Raw genomic sequence first — 16,244 nt, forward strand, 5'->3', positions numbered from 1 at the left:
CACGTTGAGGTCACGGCCTACCGCGTTCAAGCTGATGAGCACAGCGAGCTCCCAGGCCTATATATCAAAAGACTTGGCAGCTGAACGGAGCTGATCTGGGGCACACAAGCATCGTACTCGCGCTCGGCCGACCCAGAAGGGGTACATGGGGCTGCGGCTCCGCGAGCTCCTCCAAAAGAAGCTCCTCCTCTTGGACATGAAGCCCCTCCACCAATACCTCCGGCCCTAGTACAGTAACTGGCTCGCTTAGGTGCCAACTGGGCCTCGTGAAGTTTTCTCTCCTCAACACGCGATATCGGTGCCCACAAGCACGATGGGCCCGTGGGGGATAGCAGTCTATTGCCCTGATGGATCTGGCTAGCTGGCAGGGATGTCAAAAAAAGGTCGGCTCAGGTGACTTGAAAATAGACGCGAGGTCGGCGTTGGACAGCAATTCACAATAGACCCCGGATTTTCCTTCTCCTTCGGGTCCGCGCCAATATCTAAACATCTGGCTGGACCGATGGTGTGCGATGAGCGGCCGTCCTCCGGGGAATTGGACCCTGCCAGCTCGATGAGGGGTTCTCTCGGCGGTCGACACATAGTGAATACTATAACGTAAATTTGGTGGGCCGGTGGAAGTGGCCGGCGGCGACGTGCGTATGGAATCCCAACAATGTCGTCTTCGACAACGGCAAGCCATCTAGGGCGTGTTTCGGTCCTACATGTGTACGTCTCGCCGGCATCGTCTCCATACACTCTTCGTTCAAGGGCGCGAAGTTGCCGACGAGGGAGCTGGCGCGCAACGGTGCCCTACGAGGCATGGACCAACTTCCCCGCAAAACCCGCAGATTCGACGGCAACGAAGCGGGGGCTGTTTGCATTAGTAGCAGTAGGTATCTGGAGGCTGGAGCAGCTGGGGGACCAGTGGCGCTTGTCCCTTGAGCTGAGCTCGCCCTCATGCTGGATGGCTGCTTCTTTTTCTCGGCTCTTTGTGGTGTGTTACGCAAAAAGCCGAGTTCCTTTGGCGACGGCCAGACCGCACGCAGTAACAAGCTTCTTGGTCGCGTAAATTTGGAGATTTGCAGGCTCCTCCGCGGAGATGCCCACTTCGGAGAGGGAGGGGAAACGTTGGCTTATGAGCAGTACGGAACGCCAGTTGGTTCGCTTGATGACGGCATGGTGGTCGTCTGGGACGTTTGCTTGGCTCCATTTGTACGTAATGAGGAAAATGCGGTGCTAGCAAGGTCGGCATTGCGCGATTCCTGGGTCGTCATTGGCGCATTCTTGCTCGTGCTTGACCTGTCGTCTCAGCTCTTTGTCAATCAGATTACGGATACTGGCGCCTCCCGAGTTCCGATAGCTAGATTGAGGTTGACTGCTCTTTTGTTGTTGCCCGCCAGCCTATTGTCTCGCCATGCCCGGTGGCTCGTTGCCGGACCGCATTCAGAAGGGAGTTGAGCTTCGTCCCAAGGCACTGGATCCGATCGTTGATGACGAAAGTTCTAGTAGACAACGGTCACAAATGCTGCACGTCTAGACTTTCAGCAGAAGCAGGTTCCGCCTCAAAGTCCGCGTTAGCCTTTAGGGATCCCCCGCTGGGTTGCGTTTGAATCCTGCGGCTTGGCCTAGGCCATTCTTCGGTTTTTGAGGGTGTCTACTCACGTCCAATGTTATCAGTCGGAACGTCATCGGAACCGGAATTCTGTGGACTTGAATGTGAGCACACGGGCGACAGCGCCTTTCCCTTGATCCTTTCCCTCCACGCCCGTCATAGTCCATATCGCATCATACGACAGCATAATTGGCTGATAACAACGACGCTCCCATGACCAATGGCATTACCAGCGTCAGTCTCGAACAAATATGAATTAGACGTGGGTGCGCCTCCGCGAAGGCGGTTACTTGACGCTCCTGCAGCCGACGTGCATGAAGGGCCCTCAAAGACAAAATAGGCGGCGTTGTGATGCGGTGCTAGGTCGAACCCGGGTGATGCAGCAAGCGCTGTAACCGGTGGGAGCGTGGCACGGGTAGCTCAGCGAAGAGGCTAATCTCAGACCTGCAGAGAGTGAGGCTAGAGGCTAGAGCCCAGATGCTAGTGTCTGCATGTGTGGTGGGTGGGAGATTCTGGATGGTGTCTGGGTGTGCAGTACAATTTGCCCATCATGGCGTAGAATTGCGATATTCGATGATTCTTCTGCCTGGGAGCTAGCAGTGGGACCCAGCCATCCGGGCCAGGGGGGCCATGCTGTACTCCGTACGTAGAAGGGGACTCTGAGAGATACCGCGAGAACCTGGTCGAGCATCGTGGACAGACGTATGTGTACGAAGTATCCGTAAGGTCATGCCCATTTGGTATCGGTAGTGGCATGGTCCGGAGGCTCGAGCTTTGGACGTAATAACGAAGCGGTGGGCTCTGTGATGGTGGACGATGCAGATTTCTTTGGATCACGTTTGCGAGTCGTGTGGAGCTCTGAGCCAGAAAAAGTTTGCACAGGGTTCGGAGAGTATTGTGACATCGGGATTGACTCCGATCACCAACCTGACGACGCGCCAGTTGACAGTATGTGGAGACATTGATTTGCGCCGGGGGCTGACCGGCGCAGTAGTGCTTAAAATCGAGGACCCCGTGATGGGCGACCGTGCTCGTAATAGGGCCCGTGAACCGACAAAGTCGGACTCATCAAGGTGCCCTTATCTGATGCCATGGTCCGAGCCGGGCAAGCATCTGTGTCCGTCCAGATAGGCATGAGGGATCGGTATGGAGGGAGGCGCAGACACCCCGATATCCATGGGCGGATGTCTCGGTCTGATTTGATGATGTGATGGCAGGTCAAGCCCGTCAGGGTACCTAGGTAGGTTCGTATTTGACAGGCAGTGAGCGTACGGAGTGGACTGTAGTCGGTGAGCATATCCGAGGGCCACATTGATACTTCAATATGGCATTGATGCAAAACGTACGTACGACGTACGATGTACGACTACCTCCCTATGCCTTGGGTAGCATGGAGGGATGATAAGATGCCCCAAAGGTTGTAAGTAAATTGTAATGTATTGTACCCATGTCGTCTCTATCGTGACCGCTCTTGATGTCCTGGACGCCTTGGGAGACAATGGAATGGCGGCATTACAGGGCTTGGTTGCATAGGTTTTCGCCGTGAGTGACTGCGGCGTGGGTGCTTTCCAGGTTAGACTGAGAAGGGTAATAAAGTTGCCAAAGATGAGGAAAAATTTTCTGAAGCCGCAGCATTGCGCAAGAAAAAAAAAAAGACTGGGGACAGATGGTGAGAGGTCCGACTGTCTGAGGAGAAAAAAAAGTTGGAGGAGTTTCGCAGTAGGTAAGAGCAACTGTGTAAGCGAAACCCCGAGCCAACCGCGGCCATGCTCTTACATAATAAAGCCAACTTACTGCGCTAGGCTTCACGGGAAGAGAAAAATTGCTGCAAATGGGGCACTGGGGAGGCCCTAGTAATCTTTCTTCCAGGTCGTTCTCTTTCTCAGATTCTCTCCTCAGGTCCACTACGGATACATCAGCGCCTTCCAAGTTTTCTTTCCCGCTCATGAGACATGGACACAAAGACTTGCCTTGAGAGTTGAGACGGAATGGACTGAGGGCCTGCCCGCCATAGTCCCGTTCCAGGACCCGCCCAGGGCGGCCCCTCTTTTGGAGAATTGCTCCAGTACGGCTCCAGAAGTCCCCGTCTCGTTGATGCATCGCCCGATTCAGTGACCATGTCATCGATCCCGGCCTGCTATTGGTTGCGCTGTAGCAGGCGTGGTTCCGGTACACCCTGGAAAGTACAGACAACGGCGTAGCTTCTGGAAGTTGCTTGGTGAGGGACTGGAGTCGGCTACCTACGCAGTAGCGGAAAGAAAGAAGAGACACAAGTTTTGGTAGGTGGTGCTAGATGGAATGGGAAGGTAATGCGGTACACGTGCTCCCACCTCGACACCGTACCGGCTGAGGTAGCCGCGTATCTTTTCTCATGTATCCATACAACCTACCTACTTACCTACCTACCTACTACCTAGTAGGTACGGGGTACGGATACAGAGGTGTGTTTCCCCATCCCACTTAACTTCCCACCTCGCATCTTCCGCTTTTACACCACTTACCCTCTCATTACTCGATGGCCGTGGTAATGCTTTCCCGGCTCTTCATCATCAGTGGTTAAGAGCAGAGTTCTCTCATCACTTAGTACTTACTTACTCGAACCACAACCCCCATATCGCACTCCTAGTGTTTCCATCTCATCTCATCCCAACTTGTCCTTGCGTTCTCGCAGTTCCGCGAGTACCTCCCCCCCCCCCCCCCTCTTCCCAGGCACGTTCTGGGATCCGGGCGTGCTTCCGGCCCCATGGATGATGGCTTGATGGCTGGGTGTGGTGTTTCCGCTCGATGGGGCCCCGTTGTTTGCGCTTGCATCAAGGTTCGAATGAGAAAACGCAACGTGCTCAACCTCGTGGCCGCCGGCGAAGATTCAATTATTAACAGAAAAGGGCCAACCGCAAGGTCCTGCCGCGCCTGGCCCTGGCCACCGAAATCACTCCAGTAAAAATACAAATTCTTTATCCGTATTGGAATTTTACTTTTGACTCTGACCGTCCCGTTTGTGTTTCTTCTGCTGCTGCATTTGCCGACTAACTCTACCTACTCTGAGAACCTCGCGGTTGCTGCTGTACTTTGTCTGGCTCTTTCCATCACCCAAGAAGATTGGATATCACACACTCTCTTCCATACTTACAGCATTAGGTTGTTCCCGTCGCACACCTTCTCTCCCACACCCGCATACATATCTACCTGAGGTACTTTATCCATACATACTTACCTTACACTGATTTCCCTCCCCCTCCCCTCCCAGACTTATCAATCCTACCGAATCCACGGTTACGCCTCTTCTTCACCCTCTTTCCTCGCACATCCTTCCATCCCACTGGCTACACTCCTCTGGTCGAACTGCATGCACTCTGCTTCGGCCTGTCTTCCTGTTCGCCCATCATCATCACCAGTCACTTGGCCCAGGACCAGCACCACCAGCACGGCCCAGAAACATCGCGGCATACCTTGTCCGTTTCCAGTTGGTCATATCACCACACGGACTGACTAGGACCGGTATCAAAAGCTTGGAGACTCCTCCATCTGAGGTCATCTGGTCTTTGCCTTCCTTCTAACCTTTTATACCCAAAGCGTTGGATCGTTGGCTTGGCTTTCTCTTTCATACTCGAAAACCGAAAAACGCCCCGACTTTACCTACCTTTTTCGCATCAGGTACGGATACAGCCTGGACTTTCTGCTCCGGTCGTCTCAAGCACCTTAAGGTTCGACTTCACATAAGGCAACCCCATCCTGTTTCTACCCGAACCACTCTACAGATTCGCCCTAGTCGTTCTGTAGGTAAAAGAGCCGCCCAACGACATAAGCAGAAGGCCATCGCGACACAAAACGGCACCATCCAATACCCCAAGGAACATCATCTGATCCAGCCGTTATCCACTGGACCACTGCGCCGTGGACCTCTTTTATTTTCTCCTTTCCTGGCGGCCACCCAACCCCCAGGCTCAAACCATTCACCGCTGGTGAGGAACACTCCGAAATCAGCCAGCTTCGCATCGGATCTCCACGCCGAACTCCCTCCCCAACCTGCCCCCCTAGGCCGGTCTCTTTACAGACGACCAGTCCAGTGCCCACGAGGCAATCTAACCGGTGACGCTCCAACGCGCATACTGGGGCACGGTCAGCCAGTATATACCCCGATTGGACGGCCTCCTTGCACCGTGAGTATTCGGTTGCAGATTATCGGTGGATAGCCCGACAACAACGACGACAAAGTACATACAGCAAGCAAGCACGCACACCTGCCGTCATCCCGGAGCTTTCCTGAGTGGGCAAGTCGACTTAGAACAATTGCTCACTTGACTGAGACCGGCAGGGGACACTCGCACACACACACACACACCACATTCTCACTCATTCTCGCACGCTTTATCTCTTGTCTCTCGCACACGCATTCTCCTCATCATTGACGCCTGCTGCAATCTTCGCGGGACAAATCTATCCGCACACCATTGAGAGCTGTCTCATCCCATCTAGACACCCCTCTATCCTATCCATTTTACAGCTTCTGCAGCTGCCAACGTCCCAACCCTCGAGCCACTTATCTCAGGAACACCCGGGGTAAATACGAGAGAGCGTACAACAATCCTGGAGATATCTTGCTCGCCTGCAGTCCTTGCCTCGCCTCGCCAAATTTCCCTTATCAGCAGCATCGACAAAAAGTCTAGCACTTCCATTTACCACACCCCTCCCCCCCTTGTTGACCGGATACCTTACCTCCCCTCGCCGCCTCCGCCGACGGACGCAGCCTAGTTTGCTATCCGTCCATTCCCCCAGATCTTTTGATCGACCTTTGGCCTGAACAGGCGTGTGTCCATCTCTTGGATCTTGGCTTTTTTGGCTGTTTGCTGGGGTTGACCCCGCCATCGACCAAAATAAGGAGCTCGCTGTTTTGATAGCGGGTTTGATTGCTATCTAAGGTATCTCGCCATTCTCCTCAACCGACCCCTCAGGGTTCTTGAATCATTCCGGTCCACGGCTTCAGGAACCGACCGCATTTTGATTCTTGTTCCTTTTTTTCGAGAACGCACCCCGTCACGTCACCCGTCACCCGTCCACACCTTTACTCCGAACGCCTGCCTCTCTCCGCGTTCTTTCGACGTCGCGTGCGCAGAGACCTGCACTTGGCCCGTTCAGTCCTCCCCTATTCCGCGATAAGGCCTTCGGCTTGCTATAGGTTCGAGGCGGGATTTTACGTATCGGCTTGTCATGGTTGATACTCCTCTTTAAGAAACCAAATCCCATCCATCCATCGAATCCGACTTAACGATCGACGAAGCCGTTTTCGGGACAACCAGCCTACCACTACATCGCCCTCTCTCTTTTTTTCACCCTTCTCCACAAACCGAGGCCGCACTTACACCCTCCCTACAGCGCATTCTCTGGGGGAAATAGCGGGGTTGACGACAAGCCCTTGCAGCAACCCTTTCTCTCGACTCAAAAAAAAAATCCTCTACTCTGTGCCGGCCGCACAGCCAAAGCCTCTGCTCTTCCCCGCAAGAGCAGTACGTGTCCGAGACTTCTCAGATGGTGACCCTGATGCCTTCCCAACTCAACGGGATTGGGATCCCTATCCGACCCGCCAAGCAACAACAGCAACACCAACAGCAGGATCACTCAAATCACCACTACCACGGCGACTCAGCTGTCTACAGCGCCGTCAGGACACACAAGCACTCGCGTTCATCATACTCTGACGCATCGCCGTTGTCTTCTTCAAGAAACAACTCCCTCACCTTCCGCCCTTTTAAGCGTCCGATGCCCACCCCGAACAAGACGATTGCTGTCATCAATGCCAGCGGTCGTCAGGCTGCATCATTCATTAGAGTTGCCACGGCTGTGGGCTACCACGTACGCGCTCAGCTGCGGAATCTCGAAGGCGTCGTAGCCACCGAAGTCAACTCAAATCCTAATGTCACCGTCCTTGTCGGCGAGCTGTACACTAGACACAAGCCCACTCCGGACAACAGAGACGTGACAACCAACGGTCCCATTTCCGGTGTTGGTGTAAACCACGACTTGATCAATGACCTCTTCCGCGGTACTCAGCTGGCTTTCATCAACACCACCTTCTATGGAGATGAGTTCCAGATTGGAAAGGCACTTGCCGACGCCGCTAAGAAGGCTGGTGTACAACACTATGTCTACTCCACGATGCCAGATCATGCCGCATACAGCTCAGATTGGCCATCACTTCCTCTCTGGGCTGCCAAGCATCAGGTCGAAGAGTATGTCCGCTCCATTGGCATGCCTGCCACCTTTGTGTACACTGGCATTTACAACAACAACTTCACCTCGCTGCCCTACCCGCTCTTCTGCATGGAACTCCAGCAGGATGGTTCTTTCACTTGGCAAGCCCCATTCCACGAAGATGTGAAGTTGCCTTGGCTGGATGCTGAGCACGATGTTGGTCCCTCCATCCTGCAAATATTCAAGGATGGTGTGGCCAAGTGGCGCACAAAGCGTGTCGCCTTGGCTTGGGAGATGCTGACTCCACGCGAGGCCTGTGAGGCTTTTGCGAGAGGTGTTGGACGGCCAGTCAAGTACATCCGGGGCCCGATCGAGCTCAAGGTGAAGATCCCCAATGGCTATCGTCAACAACTCGAGGCGCTGGAGAAGCTCTTCTCTCTCGGCCACGAAGATCCCAAAAAGCAACCTCCCTACTTTGGAGATGTAGAGCTGGAAGAAAACTGCCTTACTCAGTCCATGACACTTTGGGAGGGCCCGAGAGGTTTGGAAGAATACGCACAGGAAGCTTTCCCGTTGGAGGAACAAGCCAACGGCTTGACGTGGATGTTGGAGGAAGAGGAAGAGGCGCCCGAGGAGGAAGTTGCGTCAGTAGTTCACCAACGGGATCATGAAGTGCAACAACAAGAAGAGGAAGAAGAGGAGGAGTATTCAGACGAGGAAGACGAAGGCCTGACGATGAGAGGCCTGAAGAGAGACGAGGAGGAATGGCTCGCATGAACCCGGGACGCGTTGAAGTTTGGGACGCGATACCACTTGATTTCGACAGCCTTGGGCTCGAACGACTTCACACGTGTCATCGACACACACATTCAACTTATACATTGCATGCGGCGGCGTCCAGGTGCCGAGGATTGTTGAATAACGACAAAAAAAAACGGTTCGGAAAATAACGTGCGTTTGGGGAGTCGATTTTCTTTGCTGCCCGGCGGTGGCGTACCTCCCCCCAAGTCGGGGTTGAGTTGAAACCTCTCTGAGCGGAGCCAGTTTGTGTGATGGCGATGACGGCTCTTTTCCCTCGATATCATTCATATGGGCTGGCATGGCGTTGCGTGGTCGACAAAATCAAAAGAAAAAGGGCAGCTAGTTGTGCATAAGGTAGCTCCCGGGCGATTATTCTCTGGTTATTGGGCTTTTTGGTTTACTTCATGACGAAGCGATAGGGGATGAATTCGAGAAGAGAAGAAGGGCAATAGGCCTCAAACGGTACCTATTCATCACAAAATACATAAAGACAATGTTCAACTTCAAACCGCAATGCAGCCTACGAAGACGAGACGGAAGGAAACCTGTGGGTGAAGTAGGGGGGCGCCGCAACCAGTTTAAAAGGCAGAATTTCCTCATTTATGAGGGCGCTTGTCGTCGGTTGAACGACCCAGGTCATTTATAAGGCACAGATATCGGTTCCTCGCTCCATGTTTTTTCCCTCCCCCTGATCATAATATTGCCCCCCTTGCTCTACAGCGTGGGGGTTTTCCATCCTTTCTCGCGCGCGCTCTTTACAAAGAGAGTCAAAGTCGACAACGCGCGACCCCCGTGGAGCCCACACTTTTTTTTTCTTCTCGGTGAGCACCGCTGCACCGCGCGGGATGGGGGGGATCATGGGGGTGGGAAGACGGGCAACACCGACGGGCGGGCGGTACCTTGACGCGGGGGGGGGGGGGGGGTTGGCGTTGCCGCCCGCTGCCGCCGCCGCCCGCCCGCCGAGGATGTGCACAAGGGCCCCGGGAGATGCATGGGATGACTTCATATGGGTTCTAGATTTAGGTTTACACGGATACGGCAGGAGAGGAAGGGGGGTTCGTTGTAGATGGTCTTGACCGAGGGGAAGATCGGTTCGGTGTACCTTTACGCAGCCGTTTTAGTGATTTCTTCACAGTTTCGTTTCTATGTCGGTATGGACTGTGAGGTTGTTGGGGGTCTTTTGACAACTTGATGCTTGGCTAACGACCTGGATCATGGGGAGATAAGATAGATGGAGGGCAGCAGGTTGTTGAAAGGGGGACACCCTACATTGAAGGCTTTTCCAGCTTCTAGAGCCCTTGGTGGAATCATCTTTGACGGAAAAGACATACTCTTTTCCAAGTATCGTAGTACGATACTTTGTAGAAACGCTGCTTTTGGTTCCTTTGCCTGTGATGTAAGTGATGGCAAGAAGTGACGAAGGCCCCCGCGGAAATTCCGGTTCATGGATGATCAAAGTTGGTGTGCAAGGGGGTTTTCCTTCCAGAAGCCTTCTTCCCGAGTCAGTCTTTCCCAATTCGGGGCTCGGTCGTTGTAGTGTGAGATTGGCCCCGGCTTTGATATACGGATAGATACGACGGGATTGATAGGAGAGGGTCCGGACTGTTTCTCTCGTTCTAGTGTCCGGACTCCATATCCGATAAGGAGAGCCAAGTTGTTTTTTTTTTCTCTCGTTACACACCTTCAAGAATTCAAAGAACGGTACAGGAATGGGGATGGATATGGGGCTAGGCTGGAGAGTCTGGGAAGATTCTGATGCAAGTTGGATAGGTTGACGAGGGGCCTGTTCTCTCACGAAGCTTATGCGTAATGTACGTCCCCTGTACACACCGATACGGCTCACAGACAAGGCCGCGTCCATTAGATTCGTGATAGCGTTGATCACGGCGTACTGTTATTCTCGGTGGATGGAACAAATCTTTAAGTCGACGTTATACGGTCCTAGGATCCATGCGATAGATCATATGTCCGAGTTCAGGGGCTCTCTCACCAACTCTCAGGTTCGAGCACATTACCACAGAGATACAACTACAATCGATCGCTACCTTACAGCACGCCCACCATATTCTCCTTCGAAAGCTGTATCATAAACAAGGGCAAAGTAACCGTCAGCGCTTGATCTTTCCCTTATCGGCCGGGGCCCTTGGGGCTCGGGGGTGAGGCGACGCGCCTCATCTGGCTTGACCCCTGACCAAGCCCACACCACCTCTCCCGTCCGAGATCCGACGAACGGCCCATGGAAGTTGAGAAACCTTCCATTCCCTCGCCTACGGATACAGGGCTTATGTACTACTGCAGGTTTCTGAGGCTAAAGCAGAGATCCTCGACATGCATTCGAAAAGAACTAACGTTCCTTCTAGAAGGGCAACACACATGCTTCATGTCCGAGATGCCGCCGGTACCCGTTCATCACCCCACGTGGGAGAGCGCAGGGTCATTACGTTGACATTACCCAGGGACGCCCCCCCCATAGTTGCTTGTGCTTGTATCCAGCGACTTAATCATGTCCGTGGAAGAGGGTTCTCAGAGAGCTTTCTCTCGTTATCACAGGTGTCCGGGAACGGAATTCCGGAGCCCCATCAGCACGGGACACTCGCGTCCTTCAGATGGCATAGATGAGAGATTCGGGAGGGCGGAAATCCCTTTCCCTCTGAGATAGATTCCGCTCACTATCCATTGGGTTTGGGGCCTTCCCATCGACTCACTTTGTGCCTCTCGCGTCTGTACTGCAGGAACGGGGGTTCAGCTCTCTACGGACTGCAGCAAATTGAACCCGCTTTGCTTGTTCGAGCTCTTCCTTGCCCACACATTGCCCTGCTTGTACTACGGCTCCCGCGTTCCCCTGCTCCTTGTGAACCCCTGAACCAGCAGACAAACTCCGGTAGTGGGAGTCTCCCCCCACGAGACCGTCATGCAGCATGAAAATCTTCTCGGCGGGAAGTTCTGGGGCCATGTGCAACCCGATGACGCCTCATTACGCCTTTTCTTCGTGATGGGCTTGGTGGCCCAACGGGTCTCGTTGTATGCCGCGCGGAGGAGCACGTTTTCTCTGTTGGCTTGGAATTCCAAGTACAGATTACTTCCATGTATGGGTCGCGGCCGGGTGATGTGAAGTGAGGAAAAAAGGCTTGGTGGCCTAGATTCTGAACCTTCAGCGCCTCTCCTTGTCTCTCGGCGCAGTGTGTTTATTGTCACCTTGAGCCAAAACCTAAGACGCGGAATATAGATCAGGCTCATGTCTGGAAGACTCTGCTATGTAGGGGGGATATCATGCAGTCTTCGGTGAGGCCTTGTTCGCTACCTTCAAGCCGTGTTGCCTCTACAAGCAACGATTTGGCTGAAAGCGACATCCCGTCTTACCAATGGGTGCGCCATTGTTTGCATACTGTAGCGGTTGGTTATGCATGATCGGAAGACACAATGAGGATTCGGCTTGGTCAATCTCGGACAGCGGCTCAAAGCTACGGATGCAGACCCTTGATGACCGTGTGGGCTCATAGGCTCGATATGGACACACTTCAAGATACATCAGAGTCGCCTAAAGATAGCTTCCATCTCGGCGTTCCTCTCTCACGAGCGATCATCTCATCGGCGTAAGCTGATCCTCAGGGCCGTCCCTAGCTCCCGATCACTCGACGGCACAAAGTGACGCCCACCGCCGCGCTGCGTTTCCCGATACCCCTTATCCGGGGGATCTGACCGCAATTCCTTATCATGGCCCAGCAAAGACGCGTCCTCTTTTCTGCTACCATGAAGATGCACAATGAGGATTCCAGGGTGAGATCTCCGTAGATTCACTGAAGCCAGACCATCCAGTCAATGTGTTCTTCGCCGTCACCTATCGACAGCTGAGCCGGCGCCTGACCCAGGAAATCCCAATCGTGAAACATTTCTCTTCAACAACAACTATCTTTAAGACTATCCTATTCATTGCTTACCAACATCCGGCATCTGTAGGTTTTCTTTTCTCTATGAAGTGGTCTAGGATGACCAGGGAGTACCTGCCCACGCAGCCTCTTCACCTCTGTTTCATAAACCCGCCCCAGGCTGTCAATCTGAATCACCAAATATACGGATAGACTGTGATTTCTCAGCAGAGAGATGGCACGGTAGCCAAATTGCACCCGTATTCAACTGCCCCTGGACTTGCGATCGCTGTCAAAACACGCGCGCGCAAGCTGTGTGTGGTCAGCTTCACAAATGAAGCTCTTGCTTCCCTGATGTATCCGTACGTGATAGGACACCTTTCAAAGTGCCACCTGACGACGGTATTGCATACGAAGAAGAGCTAAGCGGCGTGTGAGTTCTTATCGAATCTCACCACAATTTCACTCGAGACGCCCACCAGAAAATTAATAAGAGTCACTTTTAACAACCCAAATGAGCCTTTCATTTACTTAAGCCCTTCAGAAAGGGTCTCTGTGGGCACTTATTTTCCTCATTTTCTCTAAAATTATGGTTGATGGGAGAGTAATGCTCGTCACGGCGGCTGTTGTATGCTTCCACGCTCACACATCGCCCAGCAATGCGTTCTGGCCCTCATTTCAACCTAGCACAAATATAAACCCTGCCAATTCAGCCCAAATAGCTCTAGAAGCTGCGTTTCAAAGCGTGGTGGATGAGGAATGATTTACAGGCCTTCGTCTTAAGCTCGTAGGGCGTCGACACCCAGCAGGGCGTGGGCTACTCACGCCCTCTGATACGCATTAGCTAACAGAATCACTCGCAAAGTCTTACCACAAGACTCAGTAGATTAGTTTTTTCTTATGTTGAGAAGCCGAGAGCATATTTTTAGGCGTGCAAAGGAGCCGACGGTGGGCAGGGCTGGGTGGGTAGAGATTTCACATCCTTATCAGCTTGCTCGACCCAAGCTTTAGATTACCCCTGATAAGCCAAGTCCCTCCGGTGGCTCACTCGCATTACCTTGAGGTGGTAAATAGCAGAAATGGTCGCTTGCAACGAGTACGTAGCTCATGTTGTCTTCATATGAACTGAGTACTGATATGATGTCTGTCTTTACGGTATTGAGATCACAATGAGGCCATCCCCCCCGGCCCAGCAGCAGCCAAGTATTCTAGAGGTTAGGATCAGGGCACTTCGCACTTGATTTCATTGTTATTAGCTGTAATCCATGATTACTCCAAGTTAGTGAAATTGGCTTAGTGCTTTTCCGAGTAGTAATATCTTGCTCTTTTGCATTGCGTACTTTGTCTACTCAGATCTTCAAGGAGATTCGTTCACGGACGTACCCGAAGAAGCACGGTAAGACAGGTAGTAACAAAGACAGTGACGATAAGAGGGGACTGGCAGCTTATCTTGTCACCTGATTGATGGTCGCTGTAGGCGTAAGGGGTCTTGATCGCCAGTCCACAATCGTTCTTGGGACCTTGTCGCCCAAATGTCATCAAGCAAAGCCGGATGTTTCACGCATGGATGCAGGATTTCCTTTCAAACTCATCTTCGCTAGAGTCTAGGATCGAAAAGAATATAACAAGACCAAGTCATCAACTCTGGTTGCAGTCTTTGAACTCATAGTCGGACACTCCAAGTCTCAGTCCCTCTTCCCACTGTTATCCATCCGTGACATTTCAGTAGCAGGAGCAACACCCTGCCCAATACGACCCTCGGGCAACTCGTTCATCGCATCCTCCTCCTTATCCAAATCCCTGAACTGAAACCAGAAGATCACACCCGCCACGCCAGCCAGCACGGCCACGATGCCATAGTTCCATACCAGATATGGGTCGGTACTCAACGGCGTGAAAGCCTGCCCCAACGCCGCGGAGATGGCCGACATGAAGAGCGCCACAGCCTGGACCATGGACCGCATGTTTTTAGGCGCCTTGCTGAAAGCGTACTCGAGGCTGGTGATGCTGGCAAAGATCTCGGACAGGGCGATGAGCACGTAGGCGCCCGTCTGGGCCCAGACGAGAATGTCAACGGGAGGGCAGGGGTCGCCGTTGGGTAGGGTGCCCGAGGCGAACTGGCCGCAGGCGGAGCGCTTGTAGATGTAGTACTGCAGCACGCAGGCCCAGACCATGGCCATGGCGCCGGTGAAGAAGCCAAAAGCGATCTTCTTGATGGGCGTGAAGGGGATCCTGAGCTTGCGGAGGGTCGGATAGAGCACTAGGTCGCAGAGCGGGATGAAGAGAATGAGGGCTATGGGGTCGAGATTGGAGAGGATATCATTGGGGAGGCCGTTGAGCTGCATGGTGGCGGCTTGAGAGACTAGGTTGTTGTTCACTTGTGAGGGGTTAGATGAGGGTGATAACCTACGAATGGAGGGAGGGCAAGATTTGAGGCTTACATTGATTATACGAGAGCCAGTAGATGGGATACCATGAAAATACGGCACAAGCTGCGAAGCCACGACGCCTGCAGAGGTTAGGAACCAGTCAACCCAAGTGCGCCGAAGCAATACTTACAGCTCTTCGACCCAGGCGTCGTCAAAGGTCATCCACTTTGGCCGAGTCGCATCGGAGAAGTTAGAAGGCTTGACCCTCTCCCAGAAGGTCCCGTCATGCATGTTCCTCCAAGTCTTGACTGGGTTAATCGACCATCTACCCTTCTGAGCAAAGAGAAACGTCCGCAGAGCCGGTCCCAAAACCGAGCCCGTCGGGGGCTGATCGCGATATCTACCCTTTCCCCACCACATGACCAGGGGGCACAGCGCCAGCATGCAGGTCGGCAGCGTAAAGCTCAGCCAGAAACCGACGTACTTCTCAGCGTACACCATTGAGATCTGGCCGACCAGAGCGCCAATATTGATGAACATGTAAAACCAGTTGTAGACCCTGTTGATGGTGATGGCAGGGTCGACAATCACCTTCTCTCCCGTCGTGAGCGTCCTTACGGTCAAGTGATCGATCTCGAGCTGCTCCGCGATCAAGGGACTGACGTTGGGTTTGAAACCTCCTGTGGCAAAACCAATCGTTCTAGCTAGAGTCAGCTTGATGGTGATCCGGACCGGCAGCCAGAATACCACTTACATCATGCCTACGAGCAGTGCCGATAGCGAGTTCCCGGCTGGCTTCGTGACGACGGGTGGGATAGCGGCGGTGATGAGAATCAAGTGGCCTACGAGATCAACGGCGATGGAGATGCAGATGGTCTTGTACTGGCCCCAGTACTTGTCGGCGACCCAGGCACCGAACAAGGGCATGAAGTACTGCCAGAATTGGTTAAAGGTCGTGATGCCGGTTGACGCCTGCTGGCCCATCCCAAGCGCACCGGGTTGGCCATTGGGCGCGGCGCCGGTCGTCGAGCCCGCTGGGAGAGGTTGTTGGATGAAGTTGGTGACTGGGATCGGTCAGTATTCCTCGACCGTTATGACTTCACTTATTCGCAAAACATACACTTCCAATGTCAGTTTATTCTGTAAAGCGGAGAACTCGAGTCTACTCACGACAATAACGGAGCCATAGTACGAGAAGCGCTCGCACAGCTCGACAAAGGCGATGGTGAAGAGCTTGAAGGGAATGTGGTCCGAAACTCTCCTCAGAGTCTGCAACTCTTCGTCGGTCGGCGCATCTGGCCGCGGCTGGATACCCCTCTTCTCGTCGAGAGATACGTCTTCATAATACTTCATGTCGTATGAACCCTCTCTAAGCTGAGACTCAGAGAGTGACTGTTCAATCGTATCCCCAGCTGGCATCGTGTT

The 16,244-nt window shown here is 53.2% G+C and overlaps 4 protein-coding genes across 4 annotated transcripts; 2 read left to right on the plus strand and 2 right to left on the minus strand.

Annotated features, from left to right (window-relative positions):
- Positions 1 to 26: 26 nt before the first annotated feature.
- CLUP02_07858 (uncharacterized protein) lies at positions 27 to 4,339 on the minus strand (the record flags this gene model as incomplete). The annotated part of the gene is made up of 20 exons (XM_049286850.1): positions 27 to 361; positions 429 to 792; positions 844 to 925; positions 986 to 1,218; positions 1,282 to 1,362; positions 1,421 to 1,456; positions 1,514 to 1,636; positions 1,678 to 1,691; positions 1,774 to 1,893; positions 1,965 to 2,074; positions 2,133 to 2,187; positions 2,253 to 2,395; positions 2,432 to 2,572; positions 2,650 to 2,874; positions 2,952 to 2,968; positions 3,040 to 3,214; positions 3,435 to 3,883; positions 4,096 to 4,135; positions 4,190 to 4,216; positions 4,308 to 4,339. 20 exons carry the CDS (start codon positions 4,337 to 4,339, stop codon positions 27 to 29), a joined length of 2,802 nt encoding a protein of 933 aa, XP_049143993.1.
- Positions 4,340 to 7,120: 2,781 nt separating this feature from the next.
- CLUP02_07859 (NmrA-like family protein) lies at positions 7,121 to 8,560 on the plus strand (the record flags this gene model as incomplete). The annotated part of the gene is made up of 1 exon (XM_049286851.1): positions 7,121 to 8,560. The coding sequence occupies one exon, from the start codon at positions 7,121 to 7,123 to the stop codon at positions 8,558 to 8,560; it is 1,440 nt and encodes a 479-aa protein (XP_049143994.1).
- A 1,826-nt stretch (positions 8,561 to 10,386) lies between these two features.
- CLUP02_07860 (uncharacterized protein) lies at positions 10,387 to 10,674 on the plus strand (the record flags this gene model as incomplete). The annotated part of the gene is made up of 1 exon (XM_049286852.1): positions 10,387 to 10,674. One exon carries the CDS (start codon positions 10,387 to 10,389, stop codon positions 10,672 to 10,674), a length of 288 nt encoding a protein of 95 aa, XP_049143995.1.
- Positions 10,675 to 14,135: 3,461 nt separating this feature from the next.
- On the minus strand, positions 14,136 to 16,238 carry CLUP02_07861 (POT family protein; the record flags this gene model as incomplete). The annotated part of the gene is made up of 5 exons (XM_049286853.1): positions 14,136 to 14,812; positions 14,892 to 14,959; positions 15,010 to 15,519; positions 15,574 to 15,883; positions 15,986 to 16,238. The coding sequence occupies 5 exons, from the start codon at positions 16,236 to 16,238 to the stop codon at positions 14,136 to 14,138; spliced, it is 1,818 nt and encodes a 605-aa protein (XP_049143996.1).
- Between the last annotated feature and the right edge of the window lie 6 nt (positions 16,239 to 16,244).

This window comes from Colletotrichum lupini, chromosome 4, assembly GCF_023278565.1.
Source record: "Colletotrichum lupini chromosome 4, complete sequence".
Classification (NCBI taxonomy): domain Eukaryota; kingdom Fungi; phylum Ascomycota; class Sordariomycetes; order Glomerellales; family Glomerellaceae; genus Colletotrichum; species Colletotrichum lupini.